This window comes from Somniosus microcephalus, chromosome 2, assembly GCF_052327205.1.
Source record: "Somniosus microcephalus isolate GS21.2 chromosome 2, FLI_Smic_1.0, whole genome shotgun sequence".
Taxonomy (NCBI): Eukaryota; Metazoa; Chordata; class Chondrichthyes; order Squaliformes; family Somniosidae; genus Somniosus; species Somniosus microcephalus.
This window is the reverse complement of record NC_140988.1, coordinates 369,834,794-369,856,130: the sequence shown is the minus strand read 5'-3', so window position 1 is coordinate 369,856,130 and position 21,337 is coordinate 369,834,794. Positions and strand designations below refer to the sequence as shown.

The following is a 21,337-nucleotide window of genomic DNA, read 5'->3' as shown; positions in this document are numbered from 1 at the left end:
GGGAGGCTTATGTATTAAAGATAGATCAAGAGAAAGCCTTTGATAGGGTCTCTCATGAGTTTTTATTGAAGGTTTTGGAAGCATTTGGTTTCAAGGAAAATTTCATTCAGTGGATAAGGATTTTTTATTCAAACATATTTAGCTGTGTTAAATGTAATGGTTTTTTATCTAAGTATTTTCTGATACAGAGATCATTGAGACAGGGTTGTCCCCTGTCCCCACTGCTGTACACATTGGTAGCAGAACCATTAGGTTACATGATGCGAAAGAAACAAGGTGTAGTTGGGATTGTGGTCCCCAGTTCCAGGCTGGTGTTGGTGACACACCAATATGCAGATGACACAACCTTAACATTGAGAAATGGGGAGTCAGTGAGGAAAGCTATGGAGGTAGTGGAGGAATATTGTAGAGCTTCAGGAGGCAGAGTGAATTATAGTAAGTCCCAATGCCTGGTTGCAGGGAGGGGTAGGGGGGAATGGTTGGGGGTATGTCCCTTTAAGGTGGTGGAGGTTTTGGAAGTTCTGGGAGTGCATATGGGGTGCAAGAAAGACAGGGAAGAAGTGAATCGATTAAATTGGGAACCGAAGGTTATGAAAATTAAAATGATTTTGGGAAGATGGGAAAGAAGGTGGTTGAAAGTGCAAGGAAGAGCGACAGTGGTGTCTGCTCTCCTGCTATCTAAGCTATGGTACTTATTGACGGTGGAGGATATTCCTGAGTGGGCAGAAAAGTCCATCCGAGAGGCTTGTGTGAGGTTTTTATGGGAAGAGAAACCAGCCTTGGTGGCTTACAATACCATCATTGGACGGAGAAATCAGGGAGGACTCAATTTCCCAGATATTGATTTGAAGAAAAAATCCTTTAGAATCAAATGAGTGAAGAGATTTCTTCAGAAGTCAAATTCAAGTTTTTGGAAGAGTTGTTTTGAGCATTTTTTAAAACGAAGTGGGATAGGAGGGCAGGGGCTATTGTATATGGAATACAATAATATGTTTTTGAAATCGATTAAGCTTCTCCCTAGGTTTTATAAGGGGGTTGTAGAGACTTGGGCTCAATTTTTAAAAAGTGTGCAGTTTACGCCCAAGGGGGCTGAGGAATTTTTAGAACAGCCCTTATTTTTGAATAGGTGGGTCAACATCGAAGGAGAGGTTTTATTTAATCAAGCTTTTATAAAAGCTGGGATTATATCTGTGAAAGATGTATTATACGAGGTGATTCCAGGTTGGTTGCCGGAAGTGATAGTGAGGGACATGGTGTGGGAGGAGGATCAGGAGGTAGAAGGAAAAGCAATAGGAATCATGTATGAGAAGATTGTGAGGGCAATGCCACAGGATTGGATGGAAGAAATAAATGCGGAAATCTCCAAAGGAAGTAAAATGCGTCCTGCTTTTCCAAGCTTTGTATTGGAGAAAGGGGGAGAGTTAGTCCAATTTGACATCTGTCATACTCGAGATTTCTACGAGGTATTTAGAGAATGGAGATTCAAGACACCTGCTGGTCAGGAGTTTTGGCAGAGTATATACCCACAGCTGGACTTCAACAGGATTTGGAAGGGAGTGTGGGCGAATTTTAAATGCCCAGAATGGATTGAACTGGATTTCAAATTGGCTCATAACCGGATTTTTACCATGACGGTCTTGTGTAAGATTGGACGAGTGGAGGCGGCAACTTGCCCAATGTGTAGGACACAGGATGAGACTCTGTCCCATTTACTGGTGTTATGTCCGCAGTTAAATGACTTTAAATACTATGTTCGACAGTTGTGTGAAGCTTTTTTGCTGGGTGGGGACCGAACAGCGAGAATGGGAATCCCGTGGGACTCAATTTTGAGATGGGGATTGCAGGAGAGTCTGCCAGAGTCTAGCGGAGCAGCAATTAATTTAATGTTCAGTTTGGCTAGATTCGTGATTGTGCAAAGAAGGAATGCTCTGTTGTTTAAGGGGAGGAGAATCAATCTAATAGAGTATTTTAAATATAAGCTAAAAGACCATTATAAGGCTCTGTGGATGTTTTATTCAGAAAGGAATTTAAGGACAGTATTTTACAACCAATTTTTAAAGTACAATCGATTAATATATGTTACAGGTGATAAATTAAACTTCAGGTTTTGATGTTAAAATGTGGTGGCGGAATGGCTGTGCAGGGCAGTGGAATTGATTTGTATCATACAATGAAATGATCACGATGTTGTAAATGTTCTTAATGTTCAATAAAGTATCATAAAAAAATAAAAATAAAGTGGGCAGCACACTCACCTCTGAGTCAGAAGGTTGTGGGTTCAAGTCCCACTCAAGGGACTTGAGCACAAAAATCTAGGCTGACACTCTGGTGGAGTGCTGCACTGTCAGAGGTGCCTGCTTTTGGATGAGACGTTAAACCGAGGCCCCGTCTGCTCTCTCAGGTGGACGCAAAAAACCCCATTTTACTATTTTGAAGAGGAGCAGGGTGATCCCATGTGTCCTGAGGCCAATATTTATCTCTCAATCAACACGACTAAAAACAGATTATCTGGTCATTATCATATTGCTGTTTGTGGGAGCTTGCTGTGTGCAAATTGGCTGCCGTGTTTCCTACATTACAACAGTGACTACACTTCAAAAGTACTTCATTGGCTGTAAAGTGCTTTGGGATGTCTGGTGGTTGTGAAAGGCGCTATAGAAATGCAAGTCATTCTTTATTGTCTAATCTAAGCTTTGATGTTCCTCATCATGAAACAATAAAACCAAAGCCACATGTGCCTGTTTTAATGATCCAGGTGAATGTACACAATCCCATGGCACTATCTAGAGTAGAGTAGAGCGCTCGCCCCAATGTCCTCAACCGACTCTACTGAAACAAAAGATTAAGTAATCATTCAACTCATTGTTTCTGGGATCTTGCTATGTGTAGAATCGCTGCCATGTTTGCCTGGATAACAACAGTCAACATACTCGAAAGATAGAATTACATAGGAATTATAACATGAAAGCAGACCATTCAGCCCAACCCACTCTGTGTTGATGTTTGGTCGCCACACAAGCACCATTCCTAATCCCAGGTGCCTGTTATTTTGCTCTCATAGAACTGCATAGGAAGAAATTTGTTGTACGTGATGTGCATTGAGACCTTGGTGAGACCACACCTGGAGTAGTGTGTGCAGTTTTGGTCTCCTTACCTAAGAAAGGATATACTTGCCATAGAGGGAGTGCAGCGAAGGTTCACCAGACTGATTCCTGGGATGGCAGGACTGTCGTATGAGGCGAGATTGGGTCGACTAGGCCTGTATTCACTAGAGTTTAGAAGAATGAGAGGGGATCTCATTGAAACATATAAAATTCTGACAGGGCTAGACAGACTAGATGCAGGGAGGATGTTTCCCCTGGCTGGGGGGGTCTAGAACGAGGGTCACAGTCTCAAGATACAGGGTAGGACATTTAGGACTGAGATGAGAAGAAATTTCTTCACTCAGAGGGTGGTGAACCTGTGGAATTCTCTACCACAGGAGGCTGTGGAGGCCAAGTCACTGAATATGTTTAAGAAGGAGAGAGATAGATTTCTAGACACAAAAGGCATCAAGGGGTATGGGGAGAGATATGGTATTGAGATAGAGGATCAGCCATGATCATATTGAATGGAGGAGCAGGCTCGAAGGGCCTACTCCTGCTCCTATTTTTCTGTGTTTCTAATTCTGAGTGACGTGTTAAGACCGTTACAGACATGCAGCAGGACAGTCAGCGTCTGACAGAGAGAAGATAGATTCATCTTTTCAGCTGAAACTCCCGAGTTCTGATGACGGTTCGCACCTCTAACGATCTAAGTGGACTTTCCCAGTGGCTCAGTGGGTAGCCCTCTCACTCCTGAATCAAATTGGTTCATGGGCTCAAGTCCCACTCCAAGAGACGTGAGCACATAAAGCTAGGCTGACACTCCCAGTGCAGTACTGAGGGAGCGCTGCACTGTTGGAGGTGCCGACTTTCAGATGAGATATTAAACTGAAGTCCCGTCTGCCCTCTCAGGGTGGACGAGAAAGATCCCACAGGAAAAATTATTCGAAGGAGAGCAGGAGAGTTTTCTCCCTGGTGACCTTGTAAGAATTCGCAATAATCTACAGTTCTGAAGATTCATTTTTTTTGATTAAAGGATCCCTGAGCGATGTGCTTTTAACTTTCCAGGGATAAAATGGCTGTCACCACATGGCTGAAGACAAGGACAATGCTTTGTTTCCAAAGCAACTGAATGCTGTTTAGATACACCTGAAACTGCAGAAGAGACGTTTGCACCTTGAATGGGAAGCGTTAACTTTAAATGGGTTTCCAATCACCCAGTACTGGACTATAGAGCAGATGTATCTCCCTTTTTGTTTCAGCAAAGGGAGCTCTGAAAATCACATTAACTCAATCTAACCACTTTGAGTTAGCCTATCACAGGGGAATTTTGCACACAGCCTGCAAGGCAGGACGGGAGGGGCTCACCAGATATAAAGATAGATGCTGAAGCTAGCTCTTTCTCTTGACTCTGGGCTCTTGACTTCCTGGGACGATAAGGTGAGCTCTCTCTCTCTCTTCGCTGGACCATGTGAGCAGAGATTTTTTGACTCTCAACAAGGCAACTTAGCAGGAGTTAAGGGGGGATGGTGATTTAAGGGAATTGCTAAGATTGTTTAAATACATTGTAGCCATTGTGTCCCTCGTTTTTGCCGTGTGTACCCCCTTGATATATAGTTTTACAATTTTACTGTGTTCGTGTGGGATAGTTTGATATTGTGATTATAGTTTCTTTTAGTTAATAAAGCTTGATTTTTTTCTCTCATCCAAACCACGTGTTCCGTTTTAATATCATTAATTATAAGTTCCTCCACTCAGAACTAAAGGAGGGGTAGCGATTCGAAACCGCTGTTTGTAAATTGGTTTAGAGTGCAGCAGCAAAAAGACTGCTGGCCAGGTAGATTACCTTAAACCAGTTTAAAAGAAACCCCGGAATCCTTACAACCTGGCCAATATTGATCCCTCAATCAACAACACTAAGAAACAAAAGTGAAAATACTTTCAACATATCAGGCCGATGACTGGTTCTGACAAAAGGTCATCAACTCGAAACATTAACTCTGTTTCTCTATCCACAGCTGCCATCGACCTCCTACATGTTTTCCAGCATTTACTGCTTTTATCATTAAAAAGTAGATGATCTGGTGATCATCATATTGCTGTTTGTGGGATCTTGTTGTGTGCAAATTGGCTGCCGCGTTTCCTACATTACAACAGTGACCACACTTCAAAAGTACTTCTGTTTTTTGCTGTTAATTTTATGTTTTTTTCACTTTTGGGATGTGGGTGTTGCTGACAAGGCCGGCATTTATTGCCCATCCCTAATTGCCCTCGAGAAGGTGGTGGTGAACCGCCTTCGTGAACCACTGCAGTCCATGTGGTGAAGGTGCTCCCACAGTGCTGTTAGGGAGGGAGTTCCAGGATTCTGACCCAGCGACGATGAAGGAACGGCCGATATATTTCCAAATCAGGACGGTGTGTGACTTGGAGGGGAACTTGGAGGTGGTGATGTTCCCATGCGCCTGCTGCCCTTGTCCTTCTAGGTGGTAGAGGTCGCGGGTTTGGGAGGTGCTGCCGAAGAAGCCTTGGCGAGTTGCTGCAGTGCATCTTGTAGATGGTACACACTGCAGCCACGGTGCGCCGGTAACGGTGGGAGTGAATGTTTAAGGTGGTGGATGGGCTGTCGATCAAATGGGTTGCTTTAACCTGGATGGTGTCGAGCTTCGTGAGTGTTGTTGGGGCTGCACTCATCCAGGCAAGTGGAGAGTACAGAAGAAAGAATTAACTTGCATTTATATAGAGCCTTGCACGACCTCAGGATGTCGCAAAGCCATTTGCAGCCAATGAAGTACATTGGAGAATTCCATCACACTCCTGACTTGTGGCGAGGTGGTGGAGAGGGTTCGGGGAGTCAGGAGATGAGCCACTCGCCGCAGAAGCACCCGAGTTCTGACCTGGTCTAGTAGCCGCAGCATTTAATGTTGCTGTTCCTGTTGAGTTTCTGGTCAACGGTGACCTCCAGGGTGTTGAGGGTGGGGGATCTGGTGACAGTAATGCAACTGAATGTCAAGGGGAGGTGGTTAGACTCTCTCTTGTTCGGGAAAGGCAAAGCACTTTGGGACATCCTGAGGCTGTGAAAGGTGTTATATAAATGTAAGTTCTTTCTTATTTTTTCACAGTGAAAAATGTGCTGATTGGGTGAGTCCTACAGACTTGCTGCCAACGGACCACTAGCAACGCCTTTTTGTTTCAGATTCCCACGGCTCACCGTCCCTCATTGTATGTCTGCCTCGCACCCTGTGATTAAAGTGCTGAAATAATGATCGAGTCGCTCTTAAACAAAACAGAGAGGTATATTTGTTTTAAAAAATTCTTAACGTGGTGCGAGGACCGTTTTAACACACTGCAACAAACAGGGGGAGGGGGAGGGGGGTCACGCTCTGGTCCTGTTGCTAGGTAACGTGACGTCCCGCGCTCTGGTCCTGTTGCTAGGTAACGTGACGTCCCACGCTACCGATCCGACCGTTGCACTCTGAGCACTGCGCCGAGGTTGGAAAAGCTTCTTCTTGTCTTGAGAAGGTGTGCGGGTCAGCTCTGCGGGGCAGGTGCCAGCCGCTTGCTCTTTGGTGGTGGAGGGGGCGGCGGCGACTTGAGAAGTTTGCCGCCATCCGGCGCCGTTGGCGGGCACGCAGCCTGTTCGAAAGAAAAGAAAAAAAAAAAGGAAAAGGTCAACCGAGTGCGTTGAGGTGAGAGAGTTACGACCCAAAAACCGGGCCGGGCCCGTCACCGGGGCAAAAATACCGCCGCGGACGCTGCAAGTCTGAAACAAAAACAGGAAAAATGCTGGAAGACGCTCAGCAGGTCAGGCGGCATCTGTGGAGAGAGAAACCGAGTTAACGTCTCAGGTCGATGACCCCTTCGTCAGAACTGGCAAAGGTTTAAGGTGTAACAACAGAAAATGCTGGAAAAACTCAGCAGGCCAGGCAACATCCGTGGAGAGAAAATAGAGTTAACGTTTTGAGATGTAACAGGTTTTAAGCGAGTGTAGCGGCAGGGAAAGGGGGGGGGGAGGATCACAGGCCGATTTAGACACTCGGGGGAGGGGGGGATTCCCATCTTGGTCTCACTAGCTCCCCGTTTTTCACCGATAATGAAAAGATTAGAACCTATGCTCTGGGAATTCCCTGCCTAAACCTCTCTGCCTCGCTACCTCTCTTTCCTCCTTTAAGACGCTCCTTAAAACCTACCTCTTCGACCAAGCTTTTGGTCACCTGCCCTAATTTCTCCTTGTGTGACTCGGGCCAAACTTTGTCCGATAGCGCCTTGGGACATTTTTACTATGTTAAAGGTGCTATATAAATACAAGTTGTTGTTGTTGTTGAATGAGGTGGTAGAGAGAATCTAAAAAAATAACTTGACATAGAATTACATAGCACTTACAGCATAGAAACAGGCCATTCGGCCCAACTGGGTCATGCTCCACACGAGCCTCCTCCCACCCTATTTCATCTCACCCCATCAACATATCCTTCTAATCCTTTCTCCCTCATGTGCTTATCTAGCTTCTCCTTAAATAGATCTAAACTAAGGGAACAGTAGCATAGTGGTAATGTTACTGGGCTAATAATCCAGTAGTGATCCTAATGATCCATAAGACAAGAATTCAAATCCCACGGGGAATTTAAAATTCAATTAATTAAATAAATCTGGAATGGAGAGGAAAAAAAAAAGTTAGTATCAGTAATGGTGACCATGAAACTACCAGAAGAGTTATAAAACCAATCTGGTTCACTAATGTCCTTTAGGGAAAGAAATCTGCTGTCCTGGCCTATATGTGGCTCCAGGCCACATCGCAATGTGGTTGACTCTTAACTGCTCTCTGTAAATGGTGGCTTAGCACTACCTCCTCAAGGGCAATTAGGGATGGGCAATAAATGCTGGCGATGCCCACATCCCATGAATAAATAAAATGTAAAAAAACTATTCACCTCAACCACTTCCTGTGGTAGCGAGTTCCGCACTCTCTGGGTAAAGAAGTTTCTCCTGAATTCCTAAACCTTTCTCACTCACTCGCAGCCTGAGGCCCGCCTGATGCGATTTTTCGAGTAGGCCCGAAAGAGGCAGGCGCCTCCTTATGATGCTTAAATCGGGGTCCTGGGACACAGTGTAACTGAGCATTGAGCAGCCTTAAAGAGGCCGCTGGATGCCGTTCCGGAAATTGTGAAGATAAGGTTTTTTTTTTTGGATTAAATGGTTTTCATGTGGCCGGGCCAGGAGGATACACGAATGCTTATCCTGGCCCCACGAGAGTCGCCCCCCGCCCACTACCGGGTCTCTCTCCGCTATTTCCTTCTCCCCACCCACGCCTCCCCACCAGCCCGCCGCCTACCCGACATGGCTTGGTGGATTGTTGGACTTAGGGTTGCCAGCTCCGGTTGGACATATTCCTGGAGATTTCATCGCATGACCTCCTGCTTCCAATTCCCCGCTCCCGCCATTGGGTCGCCCGACACGTCCATCCTCGCAGCCAATTGGGAAGCGGACAGAAGTCTCGTTACCCGTTTAGACGATTCTTGACTCTCAGTCAAACAGCCCTTTTGCCCCCCTCTCCAATATTTTTGAAACTAATAAGCGAATGCATTTTTTTTTTGGAAAGCCCCTGATGCTTCTTTCTCCCGGAGCTGCTCGCAGCAGTGTTCTCTTCAATTCCTGGAGACTCCAGCTCAACCCTGGAGGGTTGGCGATGCCTGCCCCTTCCGACTCCGCAAGGTACCAGAGCTTTTGCAAGGTTCTTTTGGGCCTTTTTACGAGCGGCCTCCAACGGTCCATTGAAGGCGACTGCTGGTTAGGCTGGGCAAGACCCCGGAAATGGCCGGCCTTGAGCAGTTCAAACTCTTGACCGGAGCAAGCAAACTTAGTAGGAGTCCGAATTGAAATGAGGACTGTGCTCATTTCAGGCGGCCGCCAGGGCCAGCTGAAAAAAAAAAAAGGGCCCTGACCAATTTAGCGGTGGCCCAAACCCCCGTGAAGAACGGTCCCGGGCCTGTTAGGGTCGCCAACTATTCAGGATTTCCCTGGAGTCTCCAGGAATTACAGACTGATCTCCAGAACACGGCTGCAAGCAACGCCCCGGGGGAAAAAGGTTAGGAGCATCAAAAAAAAAAGTGCTTTTCTCCCTTTTCTTTGAAAACTTTCATTTCTTAGTTGTAGAAATGCTGGATGTGGGAAAAATGCTGTTTGATAGATGGTCAAGAATCATCCAATGGATAATAAAGATCCCGATCGCTTTCAAATTGGGGTGGGAGAGCGGAATGACACAAGGGTGGAGGTGTTGGGCGACCAATGGCGAGGACATGGTTACGGGGAGGTTGGAAGTGAGAGGTCGTGTGATGAAATACATCCAAGCAGGGTTGTCAACCCTAGGGCCTCTTCATTGCTAAATTGGTCAATGTTGAACCTGTTTTAGGAACATAAAACGGGTGAGACGATGTCAAGTCTAGACTCCAGGGGGGAGAAATTCGGTATCGCCCCCGTTTGGGGTGCAATTATCGGCCGGGCGCAAAGTTTAGTGCCTGGCGCTAATTATTACCTCCGACTGCAAACTTGGCTTCTATCGCCCCTGGAGGTGATTGGAGCGTTAAATCAGGCGCTACACACCTCTCAAGGCGCTAATGCCGAGGAGCGAGGCGCTACCTCAGAGCGCTGGCGAAGCTCATGTGATGTCAGTCAGCAATGGAACACAGACACAATGGCGCCGGCCAGTTCTTAAAGGGGAGGGTCGATCTTGCTCTCCATCCACACCCTGCTCATTGCAGCCTTGAATCTCAGCCTGGAGAGACCTGTACATCAAATCTGCTGGAAAGAACAATGGAGAGGCCCAGGGAAAGAGCTCAGAGGGCAGCCCTCACAGTCTCTTCTAAATCGATGCAAGGAAGGTCAAATCACAATGAACCTGCAAAGTGCTGCTCAATACCCAAAACTCCTTCACACAGCGTTGAATCTCTCCAGAAGTCTCTCTCTCTCAGAATGCGTGGTGCAAAAATGTCGCTGACAAAAAAAGGCAGGAAGCGGTCGCCTTTAAATAGCGCTCCCTCAGTCCCTTCCCGACTGCAAAACGCTCCCCTCAACCTGTTGTTGCTAGCGGCAGGCGGAAAGGCAGGGGGCGCCACTCAATATCCAGTCCGGGGCACTAACGGGGCGTTGTGCACGCGACTGACGTCACGATCTGCAGGCGCAGGAGATTGTGGCGGTAGTGTTTAGCGTCGCCGCAAAATGTCTGGTCAATTTCGCGAGCAGTGCAAACATCGTCACGCCCGGGCGCTAGTTGCTTTGCGCCCCATTAGCGCCCTCTTCGGGGGCGCTAACGGGAGGCGCAAAGCAATCAAATTTTCCCCCCCAGGATTTCCATTTACATTGGCGGAGCTGAAAACACGTTCCAAAAATTCATGTCAAGAGAAAGTGCGGCACGTGCCGAGGATTTATTTAATTCCGTAGCTTTGACTCACCTTACTCTGGGACGGCTCTTTCCCTGGCCCCTTGACAGGAGAGGTCGGAGGGTCTACCTGATCCAGACTGAAATTCTCCAGGAGGGTTGGGTTAATCTTCCTGGGCAATGGGGGAGGCCTGGCACTCTTTATCTGCCCACTGAACCCATTGGTGACACCAATGGCCTGAGCTGTGGACCACACAGAGGACAATGAGATTAGAGATGAAAACGGTCACCCAGAGAAAACAAACAGTGTGCTAAGAACATCACTTTTATGTTGGCACTGGTGTTTTATTTTCCAAATTTTTCCCAACTCCCCCTTGAAAATCCAAGGGGGAAGGGTCTTGAACTGAGTACTATTAGACTATGGGATGCTTCACCACAAGTGACTATTGAGATGAGACAAAAACATCATTTCATAGAACCATAGCATCATAGAATGGTTACAGCACAGAAGGAGGCCATTCAACCCATCGAGCCTGTGCCAGCTCTTTGCGAGAGCAATTTAGCTAGTCCCACTCCCCCGCTCTCTCCCCGTAGCCCCGCAATTTTTTTTTCCTTCAGGTACCTATCCAATTCCCTTTTGAAAGCCACGATTGAGTCTGCCTCCACCACCCATTCAGGCAGTGGATTCCAGATCCTAACCACTCGCTGCGTAAAAATGTTTTCCTCATGTCGCCTTTGGTTCTGCCAATCACCTTAAATCTGTGTCCTCTGGTTCTCGAACCTTCCACCAATGGGAACAGTTTCTCTCTATCTGCTCTGTCCAGACCCCTCATGATTTTGAACACCTCGATCAAATCTCCTCTCAACCTTCTCTGCTCTAAGGAGAACAACCCCAGCTTCTCTAGTCTATCCACGTAACTGAAGTCCCTCATCCCTGGAATCATTCTCGTAAATCATTTCTGCACCCTCTCTAAGGCCTTCACATCCTTCCCAAAGTGTGGCACCCAGAATTGGACACAATACTCCAGTTGAGGCTGAACCAGTGTTTTATACAGGTTCATCATAACTTCCTTGCTTTTGTACTCTATACCTCTAATTATGAAGCCCAGGATCACATAAGCTTTTTTAACCAGTTTCTCAACTTGCCCTGCCACCTTCAGTGATTTGTATATATATTCCCCCAGGTCTCTGTTCAAGCACCCCCTTTAGAATTGTACCCTTTAGTTTATATTGTCTCTCCTCATTCTTCCTACCAAAATGTATCACTTTGCACTTTTCTGCGTTAAATTTCATCTGCCACGTGTCCGCCCATTCCACCAGCCTGTCTATGTCTTCTTGAAGTCTATCACTATCCTCCTCACTGTTCACTATACTTGCAAGTTGTGTGTCATCAGCAAATTTTGAAATTATGCCCTGTACTCCCAAGTCCAAGTCATTAATATATATCAAGAAAAGCAGTGGTCCTAGTACCGACCCCTGGGGAACACCACTGTATACCTTCCACCAGTCCGAAAAACAACCGTTCACCACCACTCTCTGTTTCCTGTCAGTTAGCCAATTCCGTACCCATGCTGCCACTGTCCCTTTTATTTCATGGCTGGCGAGCCTATTATGCGGCACTTTATCAAACGCCTTTTGGAAGTCCATGTACACCACATCAACCGCATTGCCCTCATCATTTCAAAGGTTAAGTATTTGAAAAGGATCTGAGGGGGTGCAACTGGAACATAGGAACAGGAGGAGACCATTGAGCCCCTCCAGCCTATTCCGCCATTCAATGAGATCATGGCTGATCTGTGACCTAACTCCATATACCCGCCTTTGACCCATATCCCTTAATACCTTTGTGGGGTTGTGAGCGAGAGCTGCAGCTCAGACATGTGGGCAGACATTGCGTGCTCAGATGTCGCATGGTCAGATGTCACATGGTCAGAATGTCACAAACCTCTTGGGATTGCCTCTAACCAGAGTTCGATTGGGAGAAGGGGAAGTGCAACGAGACCTGGGTGTCCTTGTGCACCAGTCGCTGAAGTTAAGCATGTAGGTGCAGCAGGCGGTTAAGAAGGCAAATGGTATGTTGGCCTTCGTAGCAAGAGGGTTCGAGTACAAGAACAAGGATGTCTTGCTGCAGTTGTACAGGGCTTTGGTGAGACCACACCTTGAGTATTGTGTGCAGTTTTGGTTGCCTTATCTCAGGAAGGATGTTCTTGCCATGGAGGGAGTGCAACGAAGATTCACCAGACTGATGCCTGAGATGGCAGGAATGACGTATGAGGAGAGATTGGGTCGATTGGGCTTATACTCGCTGGAGTTTAGAAGAATGAGAGGGGATCTCATTGAAACCTATAAAATTCTAACAGGACTGGACAGACTGGATGCAGGAAGGATGTTCCCAATGTCCGGGGAGTCCAGAACAAGGGGTCACAGTCTAAGGATAAGGGGTAAGCCATTTAGGACAGAGATGAGGAGGAATTTCTTCACTCAGAGAGTGGTGAACCTGTGGAATTCTCTACCACAGAAGGCAGTGGAGGCCAATTCATTAAATATACTCAAGAAGGAGTTAGATATATTTCTTAAGGCTAAAGGGATCAAGGGATATGGGGAGAAGGCAGGGACAGGGTACTGAATTTGAATGATCAGCCATGATCTCATTGAATGGCGGAGGAGGCTCGAGGGGCCGAATGGCCTACTCCTGCTCCTATCTTCTATGTTACTATGTTTAGCAACCGTAAGCGGGCAGTCACGAAGGGTGGTTGGGGCCAGCGCCCTGGACTCATGTAAGGAACAGCTGGATTCATAAAGGAAAGATGGTAGGTTTGTTATTTTGGAAAGGGTGATATCAAATGTCCGGAGAGCCTCCTTCACATGAGCTGACCCTGCGAAAAACACTTAAACTTGGTGAACGGTTTCACGCTGGGAGTTGGGCGCGAGGAGTGGTCACACATCCCTGAGATTGAGAAACAGAAGGGCTGTGAGGTGCGGAAAGGGAACAAGGAAGGCCACGTGACACCGCTGCGATGAAACACCCGGCCCCTACCTGTGGGACTCGCACTATTTTCTTTGGCGGGCTGCTCCGGATTACTTTCCACCGGTTTTGTCTCGCTCACAAGTTGTGACAACCTTGAAGGCTCCTAAAAAGACAGAAATTAACATCCTCAAAATGTCATCATTAGAAATAATCAACTCAACCGGGCTTCAGTTTCAAGACCCCAGCTTCCCCACCCTCTGATATTTCCCCCAGTGCAGACGTTTTAATAAAGTCATAAACAAATTAGAGAGTGTCATCAACACTGTCCCGATGCAGTGCAAAATGTTGGACAGCTGCTGCCTGCAGTCTGGTACCATATCTGAGTGGAGTGCCCAATATACCCCCTGTCCTGTATTGTGTTCGTGTCAACCTTCAACATCCCTGGCGAGGGCCACAGTTGAAGGAACGTTAGCCTCAAGGGGCCCCCTAGTCCTGTATTGTGTTTGTGTCAATTCCCCAGTACGCCCATCTGGTACCTTGTTCAAGTGAACTGCCCACAGTGCCTGTCTGGTACAATTTTTTAGTTCATTATGTAGTCAATAAGCTGCTTGGTTTCTGTAACTGTCGCTGACATAGAGTCATATCATAACGGCACATAAGAACATAAGAAATAGGAGCAGGAATCGGCCACTTGGCCCCTCGAGCCTGCTCTGCCATTCAATGAGATCATGGCTGATCTTGGGCTCAAAGCCACTTCCCTGGCCGCTCCCCATAACCCTTCACTCCCTTATCTTGCAAAAATCTGTCTATCTCCACCTTAAATGTATTTAATGACCCGGCCTCCACGGCTCTCTGGGGCAGAGAATTCCACAGATTAACGAGAGAAGAAATTCCTCCTCATCTCAGTTCTAAAAGGGCGACCCTTTATTCTGAAACTCTGCCCCCGAGTTCTAGAGTTCCCCATGAGGGGAAACAACCTCTCTGCATCTACCCTGCCGATCCCCCTCAGTATCTTATATGTTTCAATAAGATCACCTTTCATTCTTCTAAATTCCAATGAGTATAGGCCCAGCCTGCTCACCCTTTCCTCATAAGTCAACCCCCTCATCTCTGGAATTAACCTGGTGAATCGTCTCTGAACTGCCTCCAATGCAGGTATATCCTTCCTTAAATAAGGAGACCAAAACTGTACGCAGTACTCAAGGTGTGGTCTCACCAATACCCTGTACAGTTGTAGCAGGACTTCCCTGCTTTTATACTCCAGCCCCCTTGCAATAAAGGCCAACATTCCATTTGCCTTTTTGATTACTTGCTGTACCTGCATGCTAACTTTTTGTGTTTCATGCACAAGGACCCCCAGGTCCCTCTGAACTGTAGCATTTTGTAATCTCTCTCCATTTAAATAATAATTTGCTTTTTTATTTTTCCTGCCAAAGTGGATAACCTCGCACTTTCCCACATTATACTCCATCTGCCAAATGTTTGCCCACTCACTTAGCCTGTCTATATGCCTTTGCAGATTCTTTGAGTCCTCTGCACAACTTGCTTTCCCACCCATCTTTGTATCATCCGCAAACTTGGCTATATTACACTCGGTCCCTTCATCCAAGTCATTAATGTAGATTGTAAATCGTTGAGGCCCCAGCACCGATCCCTGTGGCACCCCACTAGTTACCGTTTACCAACCGGAAAATTACCCATTTATCCCAAATCTCTGCTTTCTGTTAGTTAGCCAATTCTCTATCCATGCTAATATATTACCCCCAACTCCGTGAGCTCTTATCTTATGCAGTAACCTTTTATGTGGCACCTTATCGAATGCCTTCTGGAAATCCAAATACACCACATCCACTGGCTCACCATTGTCCACCCTGCTCGTTACCTCCTCAAAGAATTCCAGCAAATTTGTGAAACATGATTTCCCTTTCATAAAACCATGCTGACTCTGCTTGACTGCATTATGATTTTCCAAATGCCCTGCTACTGCTTCCTTAATGATGGGCTCCAGCATTTTCCCAACGACAGATGTTAGGCTAACTGGTCTATAGTTTCCTGCATTCTGTCTCCCTCCTTTCTTAAATAGGGGTGTTACATTTGCGGTTTTCCAATCCGCTGGGACCTCTCCAGAGTCTAGGGAATTTTAGTATATTGCAACCAGAAGGAGGCCATTTGGCCCATCGAGTCCGTGCCGGCTCTCTGTCGAGCAATCCAGTCAGTCCCATTCCCCCGCTCTGTCCCCGTAGCCCTGCAAGTTTATTTCCCTCAAGTGCCTATCCAGTCTCCCCCTGAAAACATTGAGTGTCTCCGCTTCCACCACTTCCGTCGGCAGCGAGTTCCAGGTCCCCACCACTCGCTGCGTAAAAAAGTTTTTCCTTACGTCCCCCCTGTATCTCTTGCCCAAAACCTTAAATCTGTGTCCCCTAGTCCTTGTACCATCAACTAGTGGGAACAGCCTTTCCCCGTCTAGCCTATCCAAACCCATCATAATCTTGTACACCTCGATCAAATCACCCCTCAACCTCCTTTGCTCTAATGAAAACAAATCCAGCTTCTCCAACCTGTCCTTGTAGCTAAGATCCCCCATCCCCGGAGGGGTATGTTGAAAATGAACACGAAGGGAGTGACATTCTTCTGTGATAGAGCTAACACACACACTAAGGTGTGTGATAAGGATGGTAATTTCTGCATTTGTTTTTGCACCTAGAATCTCTCCAGGGCATAATCTGGATTAACTTTGTTGCACGGAGCTGGTGCGAATGTTTTTTTTTGGCTCGTTAAGCACCAGTTAACAGCGAGCGTGCAAACTCTGCTCAGGCTCACCTTCCAGCACACATCACGTTGAAAGACACCTGCTGTACAGGTGGCCTTGAGGCGGTGGGGAGAGTCAGCAGAGGGGCAGCGCGGAATTGAGCGGGACAGGTCGAGATGAGCAGCTCGCTGTTTCCACCCAGATTGCATCCTGGGTGCGTCAGTAAGTCTTGGGTTATTGTACTAGCTTGAGGGCCGAGGGGGCGGGTTTGGGGTTTCGGCGGTTGGATGAGCAGCAGAGGAGGCCCGAGGCGGTCCGAGGTCACGGATGGTGAGCCACCAGGATCAACATCTCTGGTGAGGTGAAAGAACATGAGCCTCGAGGGGCCCCTCAGGATGAGTGCGACTGATCTAATTGGGTGACTTTGATTAAGAACATAAGGAGTAGGAACAGGAGTCGGCCATTCGGATCTCCGAGCCTGCTCCGCCATTCAATAAGATCATGGCTGATCTTCTACCTCATCTCCACTATCCTCATAACCCTTGATTCCCTTAATATCCAAAAATCTATCGATCTCAGTCTTGAATATACTCAACAATTGAGCATCCACAGCCCTCTGAGGGCAGAGAATTCCAAAGATTCACCAGCCTCTGAGTGAAGAAATTTCTCCTCATCTCAGTCCTAAATGGCCGACCCCTTATCCTGAGACTGTGACCCCTGGTTCTAGACTCCCCAGCCTGGGGAACCATTATCTCAGCATCTACCCTGTCAATCCCCTTAAGAATTTAATAAATTTCAGTGAGATCACCTCTAATTTTCTAAATTCTAGGAAATATAGGCCCGGTCTCCTCGATCTGGATTCTAAATGCCCAGTTAGATATCGGGGGGCGGGGGGGCGGTGGAGGGGAGGCGGTGGGTGGGGCGCGGGTGCTGGGGGTGTGGAATAAGGATTCTTGTTCATTATTCATAGAGGAATAGTAAAGTTCTTAAACTTAATGTTTGGCTGTATATACATAAAAAAAGACAATCTTCCCAAAAGCGTTTCCTACAAATAGGGGAGGGAGGGATTTTTCCCGTTGGAATATGATTGCCATATCGTGAGGTAACGTGCGCTCTCTGACCTCAGCGATGTCAGCAGGAGGAGCAGGCATGGATTTTTTGCAGCCAAACAGTCCGCTGACCCTGTTCTCCTTTCTGGTGACCTTCTTCACCTCTTCATCTTTAGTCACGCTGTCCATAACTTTCTCCTGGGAGCGTGAGGCTTGTTTCCTCGGCAACGGCGGCTCTGCACTGTAAACAACAGCAGCAACTTGCATTTATATAGCGTCTTTAATGACCTCAGGATGCTCTTTACAGCCAATAAAGTACTTTGTTGAAGTGTAGCCACTGTTGTAATGTAGGAAACGCGGCAGCCAATTTGCTCACAGCGGGCTCCCACAAACAGCATTGTGATAATGACCGGATAATCTGTTGTAGTGATGTTGGTTGAGGGATAAATATTGGCCCAGGACTCCAGTGATAACTCCCCTGCTCTTCAAAATAGTGCCGCGGGATCTTTTACGTCCACCTGAGAGAGCAGACGGAGCCTCGGTTTAACGTCTCATCCGAAAGACGGCACCTCTGACAGTGCAGCACTCCCTCAGCACTGTACTGGAGTGTCAGCCTAGATTTTTGCACTCGAGTCTCTGGAGTGGGACTTGAACCCACAACCTTCTGACTCCGAGGTGAGAGAGAGCGACCCACTGAGCCAGGGCTGACACTGCTACAGCTGATATAGCGCCTTTCACACAGTAAAACGGCTTAAGGCGCTTCAGAGGAGCCTAATCAGACAAGACAACATTACACCGAGCCACATAAGCAGATATTAGGACAGGTGACCACAAGCTTGGCCAAAGAGGTCGGTTTTAAGGAGCGTCTTAAAGGAGGAAAGAGGCGGAGAGGTTTAGGGAGGGAATTCCAGAGCTTAGCGCCTCGGCAGCTGAAGGCACGGCCGCCAATGGTGGGGTGAAGGAAATCGGGTACGCGCAAGAGGCCAGAATAAAGTATTCAAAACCTGTCATACTTATGCTATCAAAAGAGAGGTTGAATACAGCAAAGCCTGGTTATTATCATACAGTCTCGTAAATCTTCAATATTTAAATTACAACTTTCATTTATATACTGTCTTTTCCATAGGTAATATCCCAAGGTGCTTTGCAGAGGAGAAATGGATGCCAGGCAGCAGGAGGGATGACCTGAAGGCCTGATCGCCAAGGCAGGCTTTGAGGAGACTTTTAAAGGCCAAGAGAAACAGTGAACACAGGAACAGGAGTAGTTTGTTCAGCCACTTGAGCCTATTCCACCATTCAATTAGATCATGGCTGATCTGTACCTCAACCTCATAGAATCATAGAATAGAAGGAGGCCATTCGGCCCATCGAGTCTGCGCCGGCTCTTTCGAAGAGCAATCCAGTTAGTCCCACTCCCCTGCTCTTTCCTCATATCCCTGCAATTTTTTCTCCTTCAAGTATTTATCCAATTCCCTTTTGAAGGCTACTACTGAATCTGTATCCACCGCCCTATCAGGCAGTGAATTCCTAATTCCAAATCCTAACCGCTCGTTGCGTAAAAAAGTTTTTCCTCGTGTCGCCTCTGGTTCTTTTGCCAATCACCTTAAATCTGTGCCCTCTGGTTACCGATCCTTCGGCCATTGGAAACAGTTTCTCTTTACTTACTCTGTCTAAACCCTTCATGGTTTTAAACACCTCTATCAAATCTGGTAGAGTCTGACAGAGGACGGAGGTTACACAGGAGGAAGTTACGGAGATAGACTGGGGCAAGGGCATGGCAGGACTAGTTAACAAGGCAATTTGGTGAATTAATTGCATTCGCAGGACAGGGAGACAATGGAGGTCATGACGTTGGGCGACTGGGCCTTAGAGCGGGGAAGGAATGTAGGCAGCAGGGTTTTGAAGAACTTGGGGTTGATGTAGGGTTGAGCTTGGGAAGCTGCACAAAGGGCACTGGAGAAGTCGGGTCTGGTGGCAGCAGAAATGTGGGTAAAGGTTTCAGCAGCAGTGGCCGTGAAGCTAGGGTATTGGAGCTTTGATATTAAGTAGGCGTGACAATGGATAGAATGTGTGATCTAATAGAATGGCAGAACACACTTGAGAGGCTAAATGGCCTACTCCTGTTCCTACGTTTTATTTGATTAATTCTCGGGATATGGATAATTATTGCCCATCCCTAGTTGCCCTTGAGAAGGTGGTGGTGGGCCTTAATCTTGAACTGCTGCAGTCCGTGTGGTGAAGGTACTCCCACAGTGCTGTTAGGGAGGGAGTTCCAGGATTTTGACCCAGTGATGATGATGGAATGGTGATATATGTTCCTATGTTTGAGGCTTAATACACCACCCTGTTATTAATTATTATATATTACTGAGACAGGTCCAGGCTCATAGTGCAGGACTTCATCAAGGTTGAAGACTACACTTCAAAAGTAACTCTTTGTCTGTGAAACACTTTGGGATGTGCTGAGGATGTGAGAGCTGGTGAAGAAATAACAATTCTTCCTTTACTTACCTGTCCCCAGTGACCCTGGGTGTTTCTTTGTCAGAGCTTGCAGAACTCAAGGAACTCGAAGAGATCACCGACAGCGGGCGAAAAGATCGGATCATGGAGCGAGGACGGCTTCCTCCTCCTCCTCCTCCTCCTCCTCCTCGCCTCTCTTCAAAAAATGACTGGAAAAGAATACCACGTCCAAGAGAGATTATTTTATACATTTTTGCATGATCTCAGTCTCAAAATGGCAAAACGACTCTTGTGTCGTTCATTGAATAAAAGGAGGACTAGAAGGGTCCGAAATAAAACAAGTCTGAACCCAATTCCTAATCCGATTGAGTCCAAACAACTCATGCTTGGAATTAAATTGGGAATCTCACCCCAAGAAGCCCCAAGCAAGTGGAAAATGGAATTCTTATCAAAAAAGTTATAGAAGCGCTGGAGAAGGTGCAATATTTTTTTTACAAGGTTGATACCAGAACTGAGAGGTTATAATTATCAGGAAAGACTGACCAGGCTGGGGCTCTTTGCTCTAGAAAAGCAAAGGATGAGGTTTGACCTAATAGAGGTCTTTAAAATTATGAAGGGGTTCGATAAGGGTAGACGTAGAGAAGATGTTTCCACTTGCGGGTGAGTCCAAAATGTGGGGTGAGGCCATCAATATAAGACAGTCGCTAATAAATCCAATAAGGAATTCAGGAGAAACTTCTTTAGCCAGAGAGTGGTGAGAATGTGGAACTCGCTACCACAGGGAGTGGTTAAGGCGAATAGCACAGATACATTTAAGGTGAAGCTAGATAAACACATGAGGGAGAAAGAAATGGAAGGTTAAGCAGATAGGGTGAGATGAAGTAGGGTTGGGAGGGGGCTGGTGTGGAGCATAAACACCGGCACGAACCAGCTGGTCCGAATGGCCTGTTTCTGTGCTGTAAATTCTATGTAATTCTATATAGTTCTACGTCATGCTGATGTAGTGGACAATGGCTTCCTGAGGGTTAGTGATAAAGCACTTTGGGGATAGGACTGCGCTGGTTACTGGGGGTAATTTTAACAAGCAAGCATAAAATGGGTGCGAGCGAACCGGCAGCCTGCTTTGCACCTCGCCTCATTTTCTTTCCCAATTCAATGGAAATTCCAACCCAGGTCATCCATCCATAACACACTTACAGCTATTTCCAGCACAAGGTCCACGTGTTCCTTAAAGAACTGTAGGGCTTTTGCCTCCAGTGTCATTTCCAGAAGCCTATTCCACGTACTCATCAATTCCAGAAGGACTTGCTGACATCAGGTCCCAACTATGACTTTTGGACCAGCTTGAATCAGAGATCCCCACCCCACACCCCCTGGTCCCCCTATCAAAAACAACAACAACGTGTATTTATACAAAGCTGGGTGGGAGGGTATGCTGTGAGGAGGAGGTCATGAAACTCTAGTACGATTTGGACAGGTTAGGTGATTGGGCAGAAACATGGCAAATGCACTATAATGTGGATAAATGTGAGGTTATCCACTTTGGTGGCAAAAACAGGAAGGCAGATTATTATTTGAATGGCAATAGATTGGGAGAAGGGGAAGTGCAAAGAGACCTGGGTGCCCTTGTGCACCAGTCGCTGAAGGTAAGCATGC

The 21,337-nt window shown here is 46.8% G+C and overlaps 1 protein-coding gene across 1 annotated transcript in view; it reads right to left on the bottom strand.

Annotated features, from left to right (window-relative positions):
- Positions 1 to 6,357: 6,357 nt before the first annotated feature.
- The window catches only part of LOC147123754 (dedicator of cytokinesis protein 2-like), a 1,461,504-nt gene continuing 1,446,524 nt past the window's right edge, over positions 6,358 to 21,337 (bottom strand). The window contains exons 48-52 of the mRNA XM_085975685.1: positions 19,733 to 19,890; positions 17,294 to 17,462; positions 13,493 to 13,586; positions 10,529 to 10,698; positions 6,358 to 6,716 (exon numbers count right to left, since the gene is read on the bottom strand). Coding sequence (XP_085831811.1) covers positions 6,612 to 6,716; positions 10,529 to 10,698; positions 13,493 to 13,586; positions 17,294 to 17,462; positions 19,733 to 19,890 — 696 coding nt within the window. The 3' untranslated portion in view covers positions 6,358 to 6,611. The remainder of the gene's footprint in view (positions 6,717 to 10,528; positions 10,699 to 13,492; positions 13,587 to 17,293; positions 17,463 to 19,732; positions 19,891 to 21,337) is intronic.